The sequence below is a fragment of the Aquarana catesbeiana genome, linkage group LG04 (genome assembly GCF_042186555.1).
Source record: "Aquarana catesbeiana isolate 2022-GZ linkage group LG04, ASM4218655v1, whole genome shotgun sequence".
NCBI classification, from domain to species: Eukaryota; Metazoa; Chordata; class Amphibia; order Anura; family Ranidae; genus Aquarana; species Aquarana catesbeiana.
The window spans coordinates 125628694-125644425 of record NC_133327.1 but is presented as its reverse complement, the minus strand read 5'-3'; the positions used below and the strand labels follow the sequence as shown (position 1 = coordinate 125644425).

The following is a 15732-nucleotide window of genomic DNA, read 5'->3' as shown; positions in this document are numbered from 1 at the left end:
TTAAGTAGCTTTCTGCAGAAATGTTGGAAGTCTTCAATTAAAGGTCTCAAACTACTAACTTCCTCTACATACTACCTGCAATGGCAGCCTGGAGTAAAAAAAGTCACAACTTTCAGTATTTTTCTGAAAGCTACAGTTTTTTTGCTTTATTTTTGTAATATTTACGTTAATGAATAACTAATGAAGTCTGTAAAAATGTACTGTACCTACAATAACAATTATACTGCAGCTCATATAAAAGTATTAACAAACTAATTCTACATAAAGCTGTATAAAAATTTAATCTCAAATAAAATACTGTATATTCACAAATTCTTGACAAGCTAAATATATTACTGTCTTGACCAGACCCCAATCATTTTGGGAACCTTAAAGGTAAATTTTGACATGCTTTCATTATAGGTATTATGTACGTATCCAAATATAAAAAGTAATTGATCACACAAAACATAATTTTAAATCTTATTTATTAATTTTATATTTAAAATTACAAAATTCTGGTCTGCAACAGCAGTGCCAGATTGCATCCGGGCAGCATATAATAAAGCAGAATAATATTAAGACACAACAGCCACGCTTACATCTTTAAATACTTTCGATAACTTAAGTAAACTCACAGAAAATATATATCGGATTCATACATCTTTGGAATAGAACACAGACTTTCACAGCGCAGATAGGCAGAAATAACACATACAAAAAAATATATATTACATTTGTAACCCATCACTTTTGTCAAACAAAGGAAGTATTATCTTTCCTCGCCTGGCAAACACAGGGCATAGAGAGGGGCGACCACTTCTAAAGAAAAAAATCTTTAGTAAATTGCTTAAAGCAATTTATGTTGATCTAATTTTGTAAACACGCAGGAACCAAACTGAACAATAACTGCTGTTGGCCAGCAACTGCAGTTTAAAAGAAGGGACAAGGACGGAGGGGGTAGAATATTAAAATAAAAAATAAATACAATATAGGGTTTTGTGGAGAGGGATAAATATATTGCTTTGCCTACTACTCGCGAGCCTCTGTGAAGTAAAAACATCACAAAAACTACCATAAAAAGGTGGTATATTACAAAAATCATCCCATAGCAGTCAGAAAGACTCAAAATATTTGAAAGCGCGGTCTAATTTTTTGCTATGGGCAACTCTTCCACACCACGTTTTTAATAGACGAGGCCATATGGTTGTCCTGAATAGTCAAATTTAAATTTTATAAGCTTGTGTTTTGTTAAAACGTCAAAACACAAAAGATGTGGTATTGAGACAACAATACAGTTGTGTTGTCCATAAATAGTAACAATGCAAGGTGTTATAAAAATAAACACATAAGTATTTACATGAAAAATGTTTGGGACAAGAGTCCGGTAACTTTAAACCACTTCAAACCCCTACTGTTTTCTGTAGGTATTTCTAGCAGCAAAAAGGGTTGGACTTGGCTCTCCAAAGCCAAAAATTAGACACGATTCTTCTTCCCCCAGAACATGTCCATGTGAATCCAAGTCTTAAGTCTAAGCCATATTTCACATTCCAAAACCACTTTAATCACATTAATTGATGTTGGCAAGTGTTGATGGCAACTGTTTGGTGGAGAAATCTAAGAAGGTCATCTCAAGTCTTCCAGTCTCCTCCATTTTTATCAACAGCTCAGACTGGTGTGCTGGACAATGCATAAAGTTCATCTGAATCCTAAATGATATATCTCCGGCTTTACAATTAACCTTGTTTCGACTCCAGGAACGCCTTCATCATTACAGACTGAACACGGCATCCTTTGCCTGTAGACTTCAGTTGTCTGACTATCAACAAATCTTGACCATGTAAGACTTTCTCAAGTTTGAGGGTATAGCCCCAGGCATGGACAGCTCAGATAAGGATCTCAACCATTTCAGAAACATTTGAGCTTTTAGTGGAGGACACTGTTTCTGTAAGAAAAGAAAAATGTTATGAGTAAATGGTAGATTCAGTGCAAATATAAATTGGTCACATGTTATAACTGCAGTAAAGACAAGAGGAGGGGTCACCTACGGTAACTAGATTATGGCTGTTATTATTTTAGGGCAGGATTAAAGTGATTTGTTTTAAGGCAATGCACTTACTATTTAAACATAGGCCTTAATGGCACTGAATTATCAAGTTGCAATAAAACTTAGGGAACCCTAACATTAAGGCATGCTAACTTGGCCTCTAGCACACCTTAAGTGTTGGATGCATCATTGCAGAATGGTGAGCGATGAATCAGGATCAATGTGTTTAGTTTTAACATGTTTATGTCAAAATATTCATAATATTTAGCACACAAAAGTCACATTAAATATTTAAATATTATGCTAAAGCATGCAACTTCCACATTAGTAAGATTTCAGTTGAATGCTTGATGTCTTAACTGCCGTAATACTCAATCACAATAACAAACTGGTCATAGTAAAAGGATAAGAATAATTCAAAGTATTAAACTGATGTGTTAATTACATGCAGTGCTATCATTTCATATGTATACGACACACACCATATTGTAATATTTCGGATGCCAACAAAGGAATAGCAGCAGACTGATAGACATTCATATAAAGTATCTGAGCACCCTGTCAGGCTCTTAGCAAATTGTTTCTGCATGACTGGATTATGTGTCTAACTGTAGTTCTGCACCCGCATTACTTCTTCCTCTGATTCAGCCTTCACAAAGGCCTTTGAATATATAAGTGATGAAACAATCATGTGACCAGTCAGTATGTGGATACATACAGTAAAAATGAGTGAACAATACACTATAACAAGTATAGACAGTGGGCCTGCTTGTAATCTGAAAGATTGTATCATTGCCTGTGATAGACAGACAGAATGATGCATCCAGCGCTTCTGGGCATTTACATTGCCCTACTATGTGTCGACATCCTAAAAGGAGTACGTGGGGTCACAATGGCCCATTTTCATTGGTTGAGGGGGAGGACATTCCAGACATGCCTGTGGCTTTGGATGGTAAGCAGATATGCTGCATCTTCTCAGAAAGAAGCAAATGGTGATGTGAAAGTATGGTGGTGGTTGAGCAACTCGGGTACTGGGAAATATGAGTCGGCCAAAAGGCTTCTAACGTTTCTTTAAACATGGAGCTATTCTGAAAAGGTTGGATACTATAAACGAGGGATGCTCAACCATTTTAGCTGGGAAATACGGTGTAAGCAGGTTAGATTTCATAAGTAGAGGTCCTTAATACCCCAAAATCTAGAAGAAAAAAAGATGTTTGTGTTGCCCATAATGACTAGTAAGGTGTTTCCTTTAATTTTCTAACCTGCCCTAAAATATAACAGTTACATAGAAACCTAGAAGAGTGCCAGCAGAAAAAGATCAATTGGTCCATCGAGTCTGCCCCTTTTATGATTTATAATTTTTTTATTTATTTAGTCTGCTGAGGCAAAGATCCATTTTAAACCCAAATTGGTTTTAAATTTTGTTACATTTTCCTGCACACAATTTCTGAATACCAGTAATGACTAGGTTTAAAAAAAAAAAATCTGTGAAAAAATGTTGGAGTTTATTCCAATACCTACTAATCACATATCTTCTCTTTTATTTCCATTACTGGGAACACATGGAAATTAAAATCTGGCAGGTAGGGAGGCATTAACAGTAGTATTTGTGTAGCCCCAATTACATGAATCTATTTTCATTGAATATGTGATCAATATCTGCCGCTGTACTGTAGTATGGCGTATATTAGCTCTCAAATAATTCTATGATCTTTCTTTCATACACTAGCTATGCTCCCTTCCCCCTTCATCTCAGTCTCTTGGCCTCACACCTGCATTCTGTTCCCAGCTGCATAGCTGAGATTCATTGAGATTAGTCATCACCAAGGGAGGCCAAGCCTTGGCAGGGATTGTGTGAGGAGAAAGCTCTCAACTATGCAGGGCTCGGCACGGGCTCAGCCTGGGGGAGGGGAGGTGAGCGAGTGCAGCTTCTGCCATTGCGAAACATCCTCGGAACATCAGCCTCGCTCACTAGAAAAAGAAGAGGCACTCATCATAACGACACATCATCCAGGCTTGTTTTGGCCAAGAATTAGTGATGAGCTGGTACCCAGGGGCATTTTTTGAAGGCGGTGTTTAATGGGAGAAAATGCAATGTTTACTGTTTATATTTCTCTGAATTCATGTGTGGTCAAAACACACCTACAGCTCATCCATCATCCATATGCCGTTTCGTGGGAACTGACATTTCTGGTATGAACTTTGAAAAATCAGTAATATTACAGCCACCAGTCTTGATGAAAACCAAGGTTCTCAGGTTTTCTCAAAAAATCCCTAAGATTACTTTCTCCTCAGACATCATGTTGGGTAGAATTGCCTAAGTTACTCAACCAATCAAGTTCCAAGTGTCACTTCTCTAGTGCAAGTACAAAAGACTGATTTCTAGTAGCAAAGATAGCTCTTTCAGGCAAGCAAAATTGTGGCCCAAAAATCTGTGGGTACAACATGCAACCAAGATGTGGCCCTTACCTAGTGAAGATGAGGTATTCCTGTCCAGAATACAGGCTGTCACACTTGTCGAGTCTGTTGAATACCCCGTCTGGGTGCTACCATCTTTACTGCCATGTTTGGCGTGTACAGGCGAGGTGCTCATGTTGGCAGATGGTGATTTACTTACTGAAGGACACAAGAAAGAAAACAAAATAAGTATTGCTGAAGGTCCATCATAAAAAACTCAAATGCATTATCCACCTCATATGACATAATCTGCTGCATTCACCTGCTGCTTCTTTTGATGTATTGTTCACTTGTCTTTCAACAGCTGCCGAGTTTGGGCTTGGCACAGATGGGGTGAATATAGAAGGCACTGACTTAGCAGGTCGCAGGGGGCCCTGGTAAGGTTTACGTTGCTGTAAGACTTTAATGACTGCATCCTTCTCCAGTATTTGTGCATGAAGAGCTTTGATTCTGGATTAAAAAAAAAAACAGAATATGTATGTTAGAAAGGAAAAAATAGACAGTAGAAGCACATGGCTAGAATAAATGTAACAGAAGGAAGTGGATCACACCTACCTGTTCTCCATTTCTTGGTGCCTGTGGCTTACTAATAGCAGGTCCTCATTGAAGCTATTGTTTGGCGAATGGCGAGGTGAGTGGTTGATAATGGTAGTGTCTCGCTGAGCGGCTGCAGTGGCTGCAGCATCCATGGCAAACTGGCGCATAGTGCGTTCTTCCAAATACTTTTGTTCCCACTTGGTCATGTCAGCCTCCAGAGCCAGTATCCGTTCCTCCTTCTCCCTCAGCTGCTCAGAAAGGATATGGACAGAGACTTCTGGAGAATGGTTTCCATTTTGTGTCATTGGTTGTCTCTGTTGGAAGAGTTATCGGAGTTATTTTTTTTTTTAGTTTAGAGTCATGTGGAATCACAAGACTATAATAAATGTATCATAACTAGCAGTGACATAAAACTCACCTGTTGAGCCCTTAGGTTTTTCAACTCCTGCTCCAATCTTGTCCGCAGGCGCAATTCCAGCTGTTCCCTCTTTTCACAGGCAGCCTGGAGCTGGCTTAAAGCCTGCTGTAGTCTTTCCACTTTTTCCACATACGCCCTCTTCTTGCGCAGCTCATCCTCAGTGCGAGCGGCTGTGGACTGGGCATTACTCAGAGCCTTTTCCAGCAGCTCTGCCCTTCGGCGTTGGTCCTCATTGGCACTTCGCAAAAGGCAAATCTCTCTCTCTAACTTCTCTTTCTCAAACTGCTGTTCACGGCCTGCAAGGAAGAACAAAAAGGTCATCAATTACTTTTTACCTCTGTAGTTTCATATACTTTTTAGATAAAAGGTTCTTATTTGCTCCTAGTTACTAGTACTGTCCTTGGTTGAAAACGCATTTGGAGAATGGGCATGGAGTATCAGAGCATCTACTATGTCAGCTAACATTCCTCGCTGCACATGCTTTAGGTTTAATTTCAACATCACTTCACATCTTAAAGGGCACCTGTCAGCTATTCTGTGCAGCCACAGTCAACTTGCATATTAGCTGTTCCTAGTAAATTTATAGGTCAAGGTCATTGCTTATTTATAACAAACGCTGCAGATTTCAGTTTAAGACTCAAGCAGGGTAGCTGTTTCTTGTGGGAAGATCATTGAAGAAACAAACATACACCCAAGAAACAAATACAAAACGGTTGCAAACAGACTAGCCATTATATGCTTAAAGAGTTTTGGGAAGATTTAAAAAAAAAAATCACTCTATTCACAAAGAAAAAGCCAGTGAAGTTCTAAATGATCAGCAAACACTGAGAAGGGACCCTTTCAGTATGATAAGCTGTGTACATAACCAAGAGCCCTATGAGATTTGGAGGTGTTTGCATGAGCTTTGTGTGTGTGTGGAATGACCTAAACAAGAGCATTTCTTAAACTTGACTGCTCCTGTACTGTTCCATGAAAAGGTTAAGCAAACATTCAGGTTCCCAGGCATGGAGCAGTCGGATAGCTGGAACATGACAGCTCTAGGATGTATATCCTGGTTGGACCAGTTCTCCCTGGTGGTGGTTCCAACTATCCCAGCAGGGAAATACACTAGAACATCAGTTTATTGCGACTATGTATAAGAGATCAGGAATAATACAAATTAACTGTATTAAGTTAAGTGTAGATTTTTCTCAGGAAAACATCCAAAGGAATCAGAAACCTAAGCCAAATGAGTGGGTTTAAGCACTTGTGTGTCTAGTCAGATGATCAGTTCTTTTCTGACATCTCACTGCTTTCTTAGGCTAAATTAGCTGAGTTTCAATATTATAGATTTGTATTACCACCATATATAAGATTTGACAGTGCATAGTCATAGGTAAATGTTCTGCAATATTTCTACAATTTACTGGGGGAAGAAGATATTGTGTGCAATAAACACATTTAATTTAATTTAATTATAATGAATTATGTGTAATTTTTAATACACTTTTGGTTTTCTTAGGATTTTTATTGTATTATGCACAGTAAAAAAAAAAAGCCCTATCCTGTTATTTTTTTCCATGCAGTTCTTTTTTCCCCCCTTCCTGTGAAGAAAAGGAGGGGGTTGGGCAGATCAGCTACTGGAATGTGAAGAATTCAGGTCACATTGAACTCTGTTTGTTTGCTAAAGCAACATAATCTTTTCTTCAGGAAGCAGAGAATAGACACACCTCCCCTGCATCCTTAAAGGTGCGTTAGGGCAAAGCCCACGTACGCAGCTCAGAAAGATGTTTGTTTATCAGGTCAAATGAATCCAGTATTACTCATTTTAACTGTGTATTTTGACTGGTAGGGTCAATCACACCACAAGTATGAAGTAATCCCACTTATCATAGGGTGTTTGTCGAGAAAAGGAGAAATGATTTATCTTTAACATTGTTGGGAACTCTGCGCTTAAAGGCATTATAAACCTGAAAAACTATTATTAAATAAAAAACTATTATTAACATTTTCAAAATTATTCGCAACATTGGGAGACTTATCCCAGCTCAAAACATTGAAGAAAAATAAACTGTTATAATGGGGATATTTTGTGATATACAGGAAGCCATACTGAGTTATTGCAATGGAGAACAGAATACGATGGTCGATAGCTTAAAACAATATTTTATAATGACCTATACTTAAAACACTTATGTATGATGCATTATGTTAGCATAACCATTAAATATATGATTATGAATGTTTTGAGCCTCTTATTGCATTTATGTGAATTAATTGGCCCACTTAATAGTCTAATCTCAAGTTTATTAACTTACACTGAGCAAGCAGTTTGGACACTGCTCCATGACTGTCTTCCCTCTGCTCCACATTCCGGGCCGCCAGCTGTTTGTTTGCAGTTTCCAGCCGTTCTAAACAAAAAGACAATACAAAATGTTAATAGGATAGGTTCACAAAATGACAATCTGCTTCAATTCTAAGATGCTATCAAACATTCCTGTCCCCATCAGAGGGACAAATTATTTTTCGGCTTGCTCTTCTGATGTAGCCTGCTTTTTAAAATAAATCTGCATTTAGCAGAGTGTTCTGGGATGTCTTATTTTAGAAATGATTCCAAGAGATTCCAATTAAAATCATGCTGATGAGCTATAGAGGTTAATGAGTTTTGTAAGAAAAGCTCCATTGTTGTTCCTGAGCCCCTGCTGTCTGATATCTCCTGCTACATGGCTGTTCAAGACCTTGATGCTCTTAGAAGATTGAGTCCACTCACTTAAGCCTAATATCGGTTGTAAATGGCTAACACTGATGGATAGCTTCACCACAGCACGCTATTGTTGTAAAAGCTCCTCCTCTTTGTTAGAGATCCCTCACCTCTTAGGTCACGGTTGAAGTCCTGCATGCGCCTCATCTCTCCTTCCATCTTGGTCCTCATGGCATTTTCAAGAGACTCTCTCTTAGAGGAAGCTTTCATGAGATTTTCATAAGCTTCAGAAATTCGCTGAATTTCAGTTTCCAGCTACAAAATCATAAAGTGAACATTGAGATTATTGGAATGATGTATAGCAAAAAAGAGTTTAATATAATAACAAAGAAAAGACGTGTACATAAAGCAAAACATATTGTACAGCAATACCAAAAAACTATTTACAGATCAGAATTTTTGTAACTACAACAAATGATCAGACCTAATTTTGTTAAGTGGCCATAAGACATAGAAAGCTGTTACTATTTGCATCTTACTATTAAAAAAGCCCCAATGTATGCATCTGATTTCTTGCAACATATCATCACACTTAATCGTCATACATTAATAAAATGTGGTAAGATAATTCCATTGACTGGTAAGAACATCATTATAAATAAGGTCCTATGTACACAATGGCCAAGTACCGGTATATATCTACTGCAGTCAGAGCTGACTGCTTGGGGTAATTCACATAACTGTCCTAACCACAACATATTCATGCAAGATTCTTTCAGTTTAATAGTTGATATATTTTTTTTTTAACTTCAGCAAATGCTATGCTAAGCTATGGTATTGCTTACATTTAAATACTGTCTGCAGATTCAATGCCACCTGCTTGTCTGGATTGCACATTTGCTAAAGGTCTGGACCCCCCTCCCTATTCCTTGCAGCCAAGGCCTTACTAACACAGCCACCTTTTCATCCCCACACAATGGCTCATTGAAGCCGCATCAGGTCAGCTCAAGTAGAACACAAAACCCGAGCAACTGTCAGCGGCATTGAGCTCTACGTGTGCCTCCAACAAATGTCTCATAGCCGGCCCATTGTGCGAAGATCTCTCGCAGCTGTTAAAGGGGAGACTATAGGGAAGAGGGGGGTTGCAAAGAAAGTGAAAGAGATGACAAAAACGAAAGACATCCCACCCTCTCTGACCAGCTGGGGGAACCTACTACAATGCCCTGTTTGTTAAAAGGAATCATGTTTTAGACTCTGATGTGTTTTTTCATGTTTATGGGTTGAGGCTGTGTGTTGGAAAGGCAGCTGCTAAATTCCAATTGAGTTACCTGCTGCACTTGCTAGACATTCCTAAAGAACACCCAAAGCCTCTACAAAATGATCTTTTCATATATACATCTCTTTTACTACTCTGAAGACTGACTGTCACTTTAAAAAAATATATTAAACTGTCAGTGGTGTCATACTAATAAAGGGTGTTTTTTAAGCAAGGTTAAGGCAAAGGTTACTCAGATCAACAGATCAGACTCATTTTTAAGCTCTCTATAGAACAAGGCCAGCTTGAATGCGATTGGTTGCTATATCCACTTTGCACCCCTCTACTTCCATGTCCACATAGGTCCTTTTTCTCTTACCTTCTGGATCCTCACTGCTTTTTCACTGTAACTCTCAAGTTCCCGGCGTAACTTTTCATTCTCTTGCAGTAGAGCATCCATTCGTGCCATGTGTGTACCTGCTGCATTAAAATGTGCCATCTGCCCATAGTGTAGGTTTGGTTCTGGCATCGGCCTGCAAGAAACAAAATGAATACTCAGGTTTAGATATCACAAGCAGACATCTCAAAGCAATAATAAGTTGTTGTTTTATGATTGAATATAAAAATGATAAAAGGTACTTGAATTCCTAGTATAGTCGATGACTGATAGTTCTTAAAGCCTCAAATGAACCAACATGTTTAGGTGTACATTGGACACATTTTATAACACTTATTGAAAGATTAACTTTAGAGCTGAATGCAGGGCTTGTACAGTCTTGCACTCTCTACACTACTGGAACATCTATCATTCTGAATCAGTATTCAGAAGCATCAGGCACACATCCAAAAATAATGCACTAACTTCTAAAAATAACCAATACTAGATCATACAAGACAAGGCTTCTCTACTAAACCTTTACACTTTCTACGTGATTGTGGATGTTGAAACTGGAATTTATATTGAACATGAGCATAGGAAATCAATAGGTATATAAGTTTCCTGTAAACACTATCGATCTGGCTTATCCAGTATCTGCACCTTATGATCAAAATGCTATTCCAGATTCCAATGCCTGGAAAAGAAAAGGGAGGCATTGGGGTTAGGTGTGCTGCCTAAAGCCAGTTATAGGCCATCCTTTTAGACTCAGTCAGCTGCCTAGAACTTTAGGAATTCATGATGTCCTATCACAATGCAACTGGTATTTCCGTTAATGGATGTTGTTGCTGTAAAGGGGTTACAAGAATTAACATGGGAACAGATTCTTTCATTGTGAGACTGGACATTTTTCTTAACCATTATCTTCCCCCCACTGGCTTATGGAGCTACTTCCTGTCTCTGTCTATCTCTTCCTGTGTGAACAATACAGAATTGTTGCAACCTAGCCAGACCAATGTTTATTGTCAGGGATCTCCTAAAAGTCAAACAGGATTTTTGACTGTTAAAAGAGAGTTAAAAGGGATTTTTTACACCCCCCATTTAAGGCAGCTATTAATACTATGTCAGACCTACTACGTGCGTTAAAACATCACCATGTGCAAATCTGCAGAGAGCAAATTCTGTCTGCTTGTTATCTGCTCTTTCCTGAAATGCTTAATATAGACTGTATGCTTAAGACTCTAGTTTATTACACTAAAGTTTACATGAATAGGTAGCATGCATTGAAACCGCAAGAAGCAGAACTTTTTCAGCATGAGGAACTCTTTCTGAAATGGTCAATTTAACAGCCAAACTAAATTTTTAAAATAGCTTTGCTGTCCAAATGAATATGGCAATGAAAAAAGTCAAGGTCTGAAACATGTAGCAATGTCAAGTGAACTGACCTAAATTGTAACTTTGGCTTTTTTTATTGTACGTGTACTTTTTTAAATTAATGGAAGCCAGAACAAATTTAGACTTTAACAGACACAAAGGGGGAGATTTACTAAAACTGGAGTGTGCAATATCTGGTGCAGCTCTGCAGAGAAACCAATCAGCTTCCAGGTTTTAAGAAGCTGATTGGCTACCATGCACAGAGTGCTCCAGTTTTAGTAAATCTCCCCCATAGTCTGTCAAAAAAGCTCCTCTATTGTACATTATTGTGTTCTGTAGAGGCAAAATAACTATGGGTTAAGTATCTGCGCTCACCTGATTTCAGGCTGATGGTACAGAGGGAGCTCTCCTGAATAGTGCCTCTGCTCTGGTGCATACCCACTGAGATTAGGGTCAGGATGGTTGTAACTTGGGTATTCAGGAGGAGCATTCCTATATTGCATTCCTTCTTCCTGTTGTCCACGAGCTACTGAAAGCTGGTACTGCCTTGGGAGCTGGGGAAAGCTATGAGAAGAGGTCATAAGGTTTTGCGGTTTAGCTCCATTGCGCTCTAGAGACATCTGCAGCAATCTTTCACTCAAAGACCTAACATGGCCATGCTTCAGCTCCATGAGTGACTGGTCTTGGAGTTGTGGAGCATGTTCTACCTTCTGGATATTTTGAGCTGCATAGTATTGAGACAAGGCAGCTTTGGCTTCTTCGTAGGTTGGAAGTTCCTCACCTTTATGGTGGTACTCATGAGCTTTATACATAGGATTCTCCAGGTAGAAATGGTCACAATGGTGCTCCTGCCCTTGAGGCTCCTGCCTTGTAGAAGGGCTACCCTGCATCTCCTCCTGTTCAAGGCTTTCCAGGGATGATCTGGGGCTTCCACTGCCCCCTCCAGCCCGTAAGGCCTGTTGCTGAATAGCTAATAAGGTACGATTTTCACTCAAATTTCCATATCTCAGCTGCTCCTGGATAAGACGGTGAAGAACTGTTCCGGATGAATCCTCTGCGGTTCTCATCCTTGCTCAAAAAAGAAATAATCCCACCAAAGGAAGACGAGCAATCAATACTGAACAATAATCCTTTTTCCAAATCTTCTGATCTATGGCTGTGCTGTGAGGAACCTGTGAAAGAAAAAGAAATACCAGTTTAAGAATAATTATTGTGATGGGATTGATACATACAGACCTACCATCACTGGTGCATCTAACATATTCCAGGTTATTTCCTTCTTTATTTTTTTTCCCTCTTTCCTTTTGCTTTATAAAAGGTAAAAAACACTAGAGAAGATCAGAGACTTCCTAGTATATAGCTTAAGGCTGAAGGATCTTGATTATTAGTGAGTATTCAACTGAAATTGACATGAAAAGACTGACCTTGATGGCACCTTGTTGTGGTTAATTGCACATACCTTTCTACTACTCCTGTCCCTCCACTCCTGCTGTTTCGCAGCAACCTGGAGAGGTAAGACTTTTGCCCTGTTTTGTTTTTAGGAGGAGGAGGAGGCTGATTAATGATTGGAATGTTTCCCTCCTCTTTTCTAAGTAGATAAAGTCCAGTATTTCTCTGGTATGCCCCCCTGCAGCTTCTGTTTTGGAGCCCTCCCATTGAAAGCCAGATAGTAGTTGAAGTTGAAAAGAGATTCACACAGCAATGTGGACCACAATGAGCTGAAGTTGTGGGAATTCTTCTATAAGTACTATGTAGTCTGCAATAACTACATTTTTCCTTTTCTTTACAAGCAAACCTTTCAGGTTTTCAGATTTATGCTACAGCTTTTGTACCACTATATTGCCACCAATTGGCAGTCGTGGGTTAAATATACACAACTTTCCACATTCTACAAATTGCTGCATATTACATCTTTACAGGATGACTTTGTTGGCCACAAACCTGTGGCTTTTCTTGCTCCCTTAATGCACAAAGACTTTTTTTTTTTTCGCGTAGGAGAAGCTACCACCTCACAAATATCTAAGACGTGACATCACTGGGCCCTTTGTGTTGCAATTGACATTCTTTGTGGATTGCAGTCCTGCCACAAGTGTACAAAAGCTTGTGCTAAAAACAAGAACAATAACAAAAATACCCCATTGAATTCCTTCGCCATTGCCAGGGGTGACCAAACACCTGCATAGCTTCCCATTCAAGAATGTGCCAAGCTTAACCCTATCCAGGCAAACCGTAAAAGAAAAGCACGCCAAGTGACTAGCTACATATACAATGCCATATAAACACTTTTTACAAGGACAACAAGCACACGGAGCACACAGATAAAAAACTACATGTCAGCAACTGGCCAGTCCTGCCTGTTAACCAGAGCAGAGTCAGTAGCAGCAGTTCCAGATCTAATATAGAAATACCTGTTATATACAGTATGTATAGAGACACACATGCACATATGGAGTATACGTAATTTGGAGTGTATGTATAGCATATAAAGGTATGATATATATATATATATATATATATATATATATAGATATATATATATATATATATAGATATAGATATATATATATATCTATATCTATATAGATATATATATATCTATATATCCATTATAAATATTATAGAAATTTGTGCTGTATATGTATATGAGCATACATGCACATTGTATTATATATCATATAGAAATGCATGCTATATGTGTATATAAAAATACATGCACATTGGAGTGTATATATAATACATAGAGGCATGCTATACTGCATGTGTGTGTGTGTATTTAGCCATTATAAATGATATAAAAATGCATGTTGTATATGTATGTAAGCATACATGCCCATTGCAGTATATCTAATATAGAAATGCATGCTATATGTGTATATAAACATACATGTACATTGGAGTGTATATAATATATATAAAGGCGTGCTATATGTATGTATATGTATATCCATTATAAATAATATAGAAATGTGTGCTGTATATGAGCATACATGCCCATTGCAGTATATATAATATAGGAATGCATGCTATATGTGTATATAAACATACATGTAGATTGGAGTATATATCATATATAAAGGCATGCTAGATGTATGTGTATATATATATATATATATATATATATATATATATATATATATATATATATATATATATCCATTATAAATAATATAGAAATGTGTGCTGTATATATATATGTTTATGCATGCACATTGCAGTATATATAAGATATAAAGGCATGATATATATATATATCTATCTATATATATATAGATAGATATATATACACATACAGTATACATTTAGAGACAGAGAGAGTGAAAAGCTCATATAGACATTGGTGTATACATAATATTGAAATGCACGCTATATATATAAATGTATATTAAAAATGATATAGATAAATGCATTATATGTATATATACAGACACTGAGGGTTCCATACAGTCCTCCTATTGGGTGATCATGAACATATTAGTAAATACTGTAACATATGTCAATGAGATTGTAGTGGGATACATAGATGTGGAGCATGCATGGTATAATAGAAGTGTGCACCTTGTATGGATACATTGTTGCACATGTATTAGTAAATAGAGAAGGTGAGTATAGGGTATTAGGGTTGTCCTATAAGTCAATCTATCTAATATATAAATCATGTCCCTGTATGATGTATGGGGTACAGCCATGGAGGTGTCAGGTGCCTATAGGGATCAGTGGTCAGCACACGTGTAGGGATCATCCATACACAATAGGAGTAGGGTGCAGTGACAGGCATGTAGCGGTGATGACAGACAGCGGCACTCACTCACCGGCTCATATCCGAGGTGTATAGTAGAGATCGGAGCTCCAGCATATGACAAGTCCCCGGTGTAGTGAGTCCTCAGTGCGGGGATCAGGCTGTGTTCTCCCGGGGAGCTGTGATCGGAGAGCTGTGATCGGAGAGCTGTGATCGGAGTGTGTACTGGTACTGGCAGCGGCCGGGCTGCTCTGCGTCTCTCTATCGCTGTGCTATGTCAGGAATGTGATAGTGATGTCCAGTTCATGAACGAATCGTTTTTTTGAATCGATTCTTTTCAGTGAACTGGATGAATCGATTCATCTGAGTGAACTGATCCATTTGAAACAGTTCACTATGCACTCAATACATAGCAGAGCAGAGCAGAGCAGGCCTGGTAATATGATCCTAGAGTGAGAGACCTTGGCCCCTCCCTGCAACCAATCAGCATGCTCAAGGCACAGTGACACTCAGGAACTGGATACAAACTTAAAACAAGAGTCAGGAGTACACAGTACACCGAGTTAAAGAATCATACAAGTTACCAAGTTAAAGAATCATAGGAGTTGTTAGAACATAGTACACTGAAAGAACCATGAGTCGCCAACAGTAGAACAATACACTAAATCAATGATCAGGTAGCAGCACTACACTACAGACTGCTTTAAAGACAGAGAGGACAAAGTCAAGATAACAAGCCTCTATATGATAGTGACAGGTTCTCTTTATTGCATCTTGGGTCTGTTATATGATCATATGAGTATAGGATTGTGCTCAGTAACCTGGGTAGCAGGTGTTCTGTCAGATCAAGCAATCTATAGGAGTAGCCAATAT

At 38.3% G+C, this 15732-nt stretch overlaps 1 protein-coding gene across 2 annotated transcripts; it reads right to left on the bottom strand.

The window, feature by feature from the left end:
- Positions 1-450: 450 nt before the first annotated feature.
- AMOTL2 (angiomotin like 2) lies at positions 451-15146 on the bottom strand. Of its 2 annotated transcripts, none has more exons than XM_073625524.1 (10): positions 14933-15146; positions 11499-12295; positions 9753-9906; positions 8289-8433; positions 7736-7828; positions 5439-5734; positions 5039-5334; positions 4746-4933; positions 4496-4642; positions 451-1924 (listed from the first exon to the last, which is right to left on the bottom strand). In XM_073625524.1, exons 2-10 carry the CDS (start codon positions 12188-12190, stop codon positions 1866-1868), a joined length of 2070 nt encoding a protein of 689 aa, XP_073481625.1. In that variant the 5' UTR covers positions 12191-12295; positions 14933-15146; the 3' UTR covers positions 451-1865. The 2 variants fall into 2 exon arrangements, with proteins under 2 accessions (XP_073481625.1, XP_073481626.1); XM_073625525.1 differs by lacking the exon at positions 14933-15146 and adding an exon at positions 12583-12702.
- Between the last annotated feature and the right edge of the window lie 586 nt (positions 15147-15732).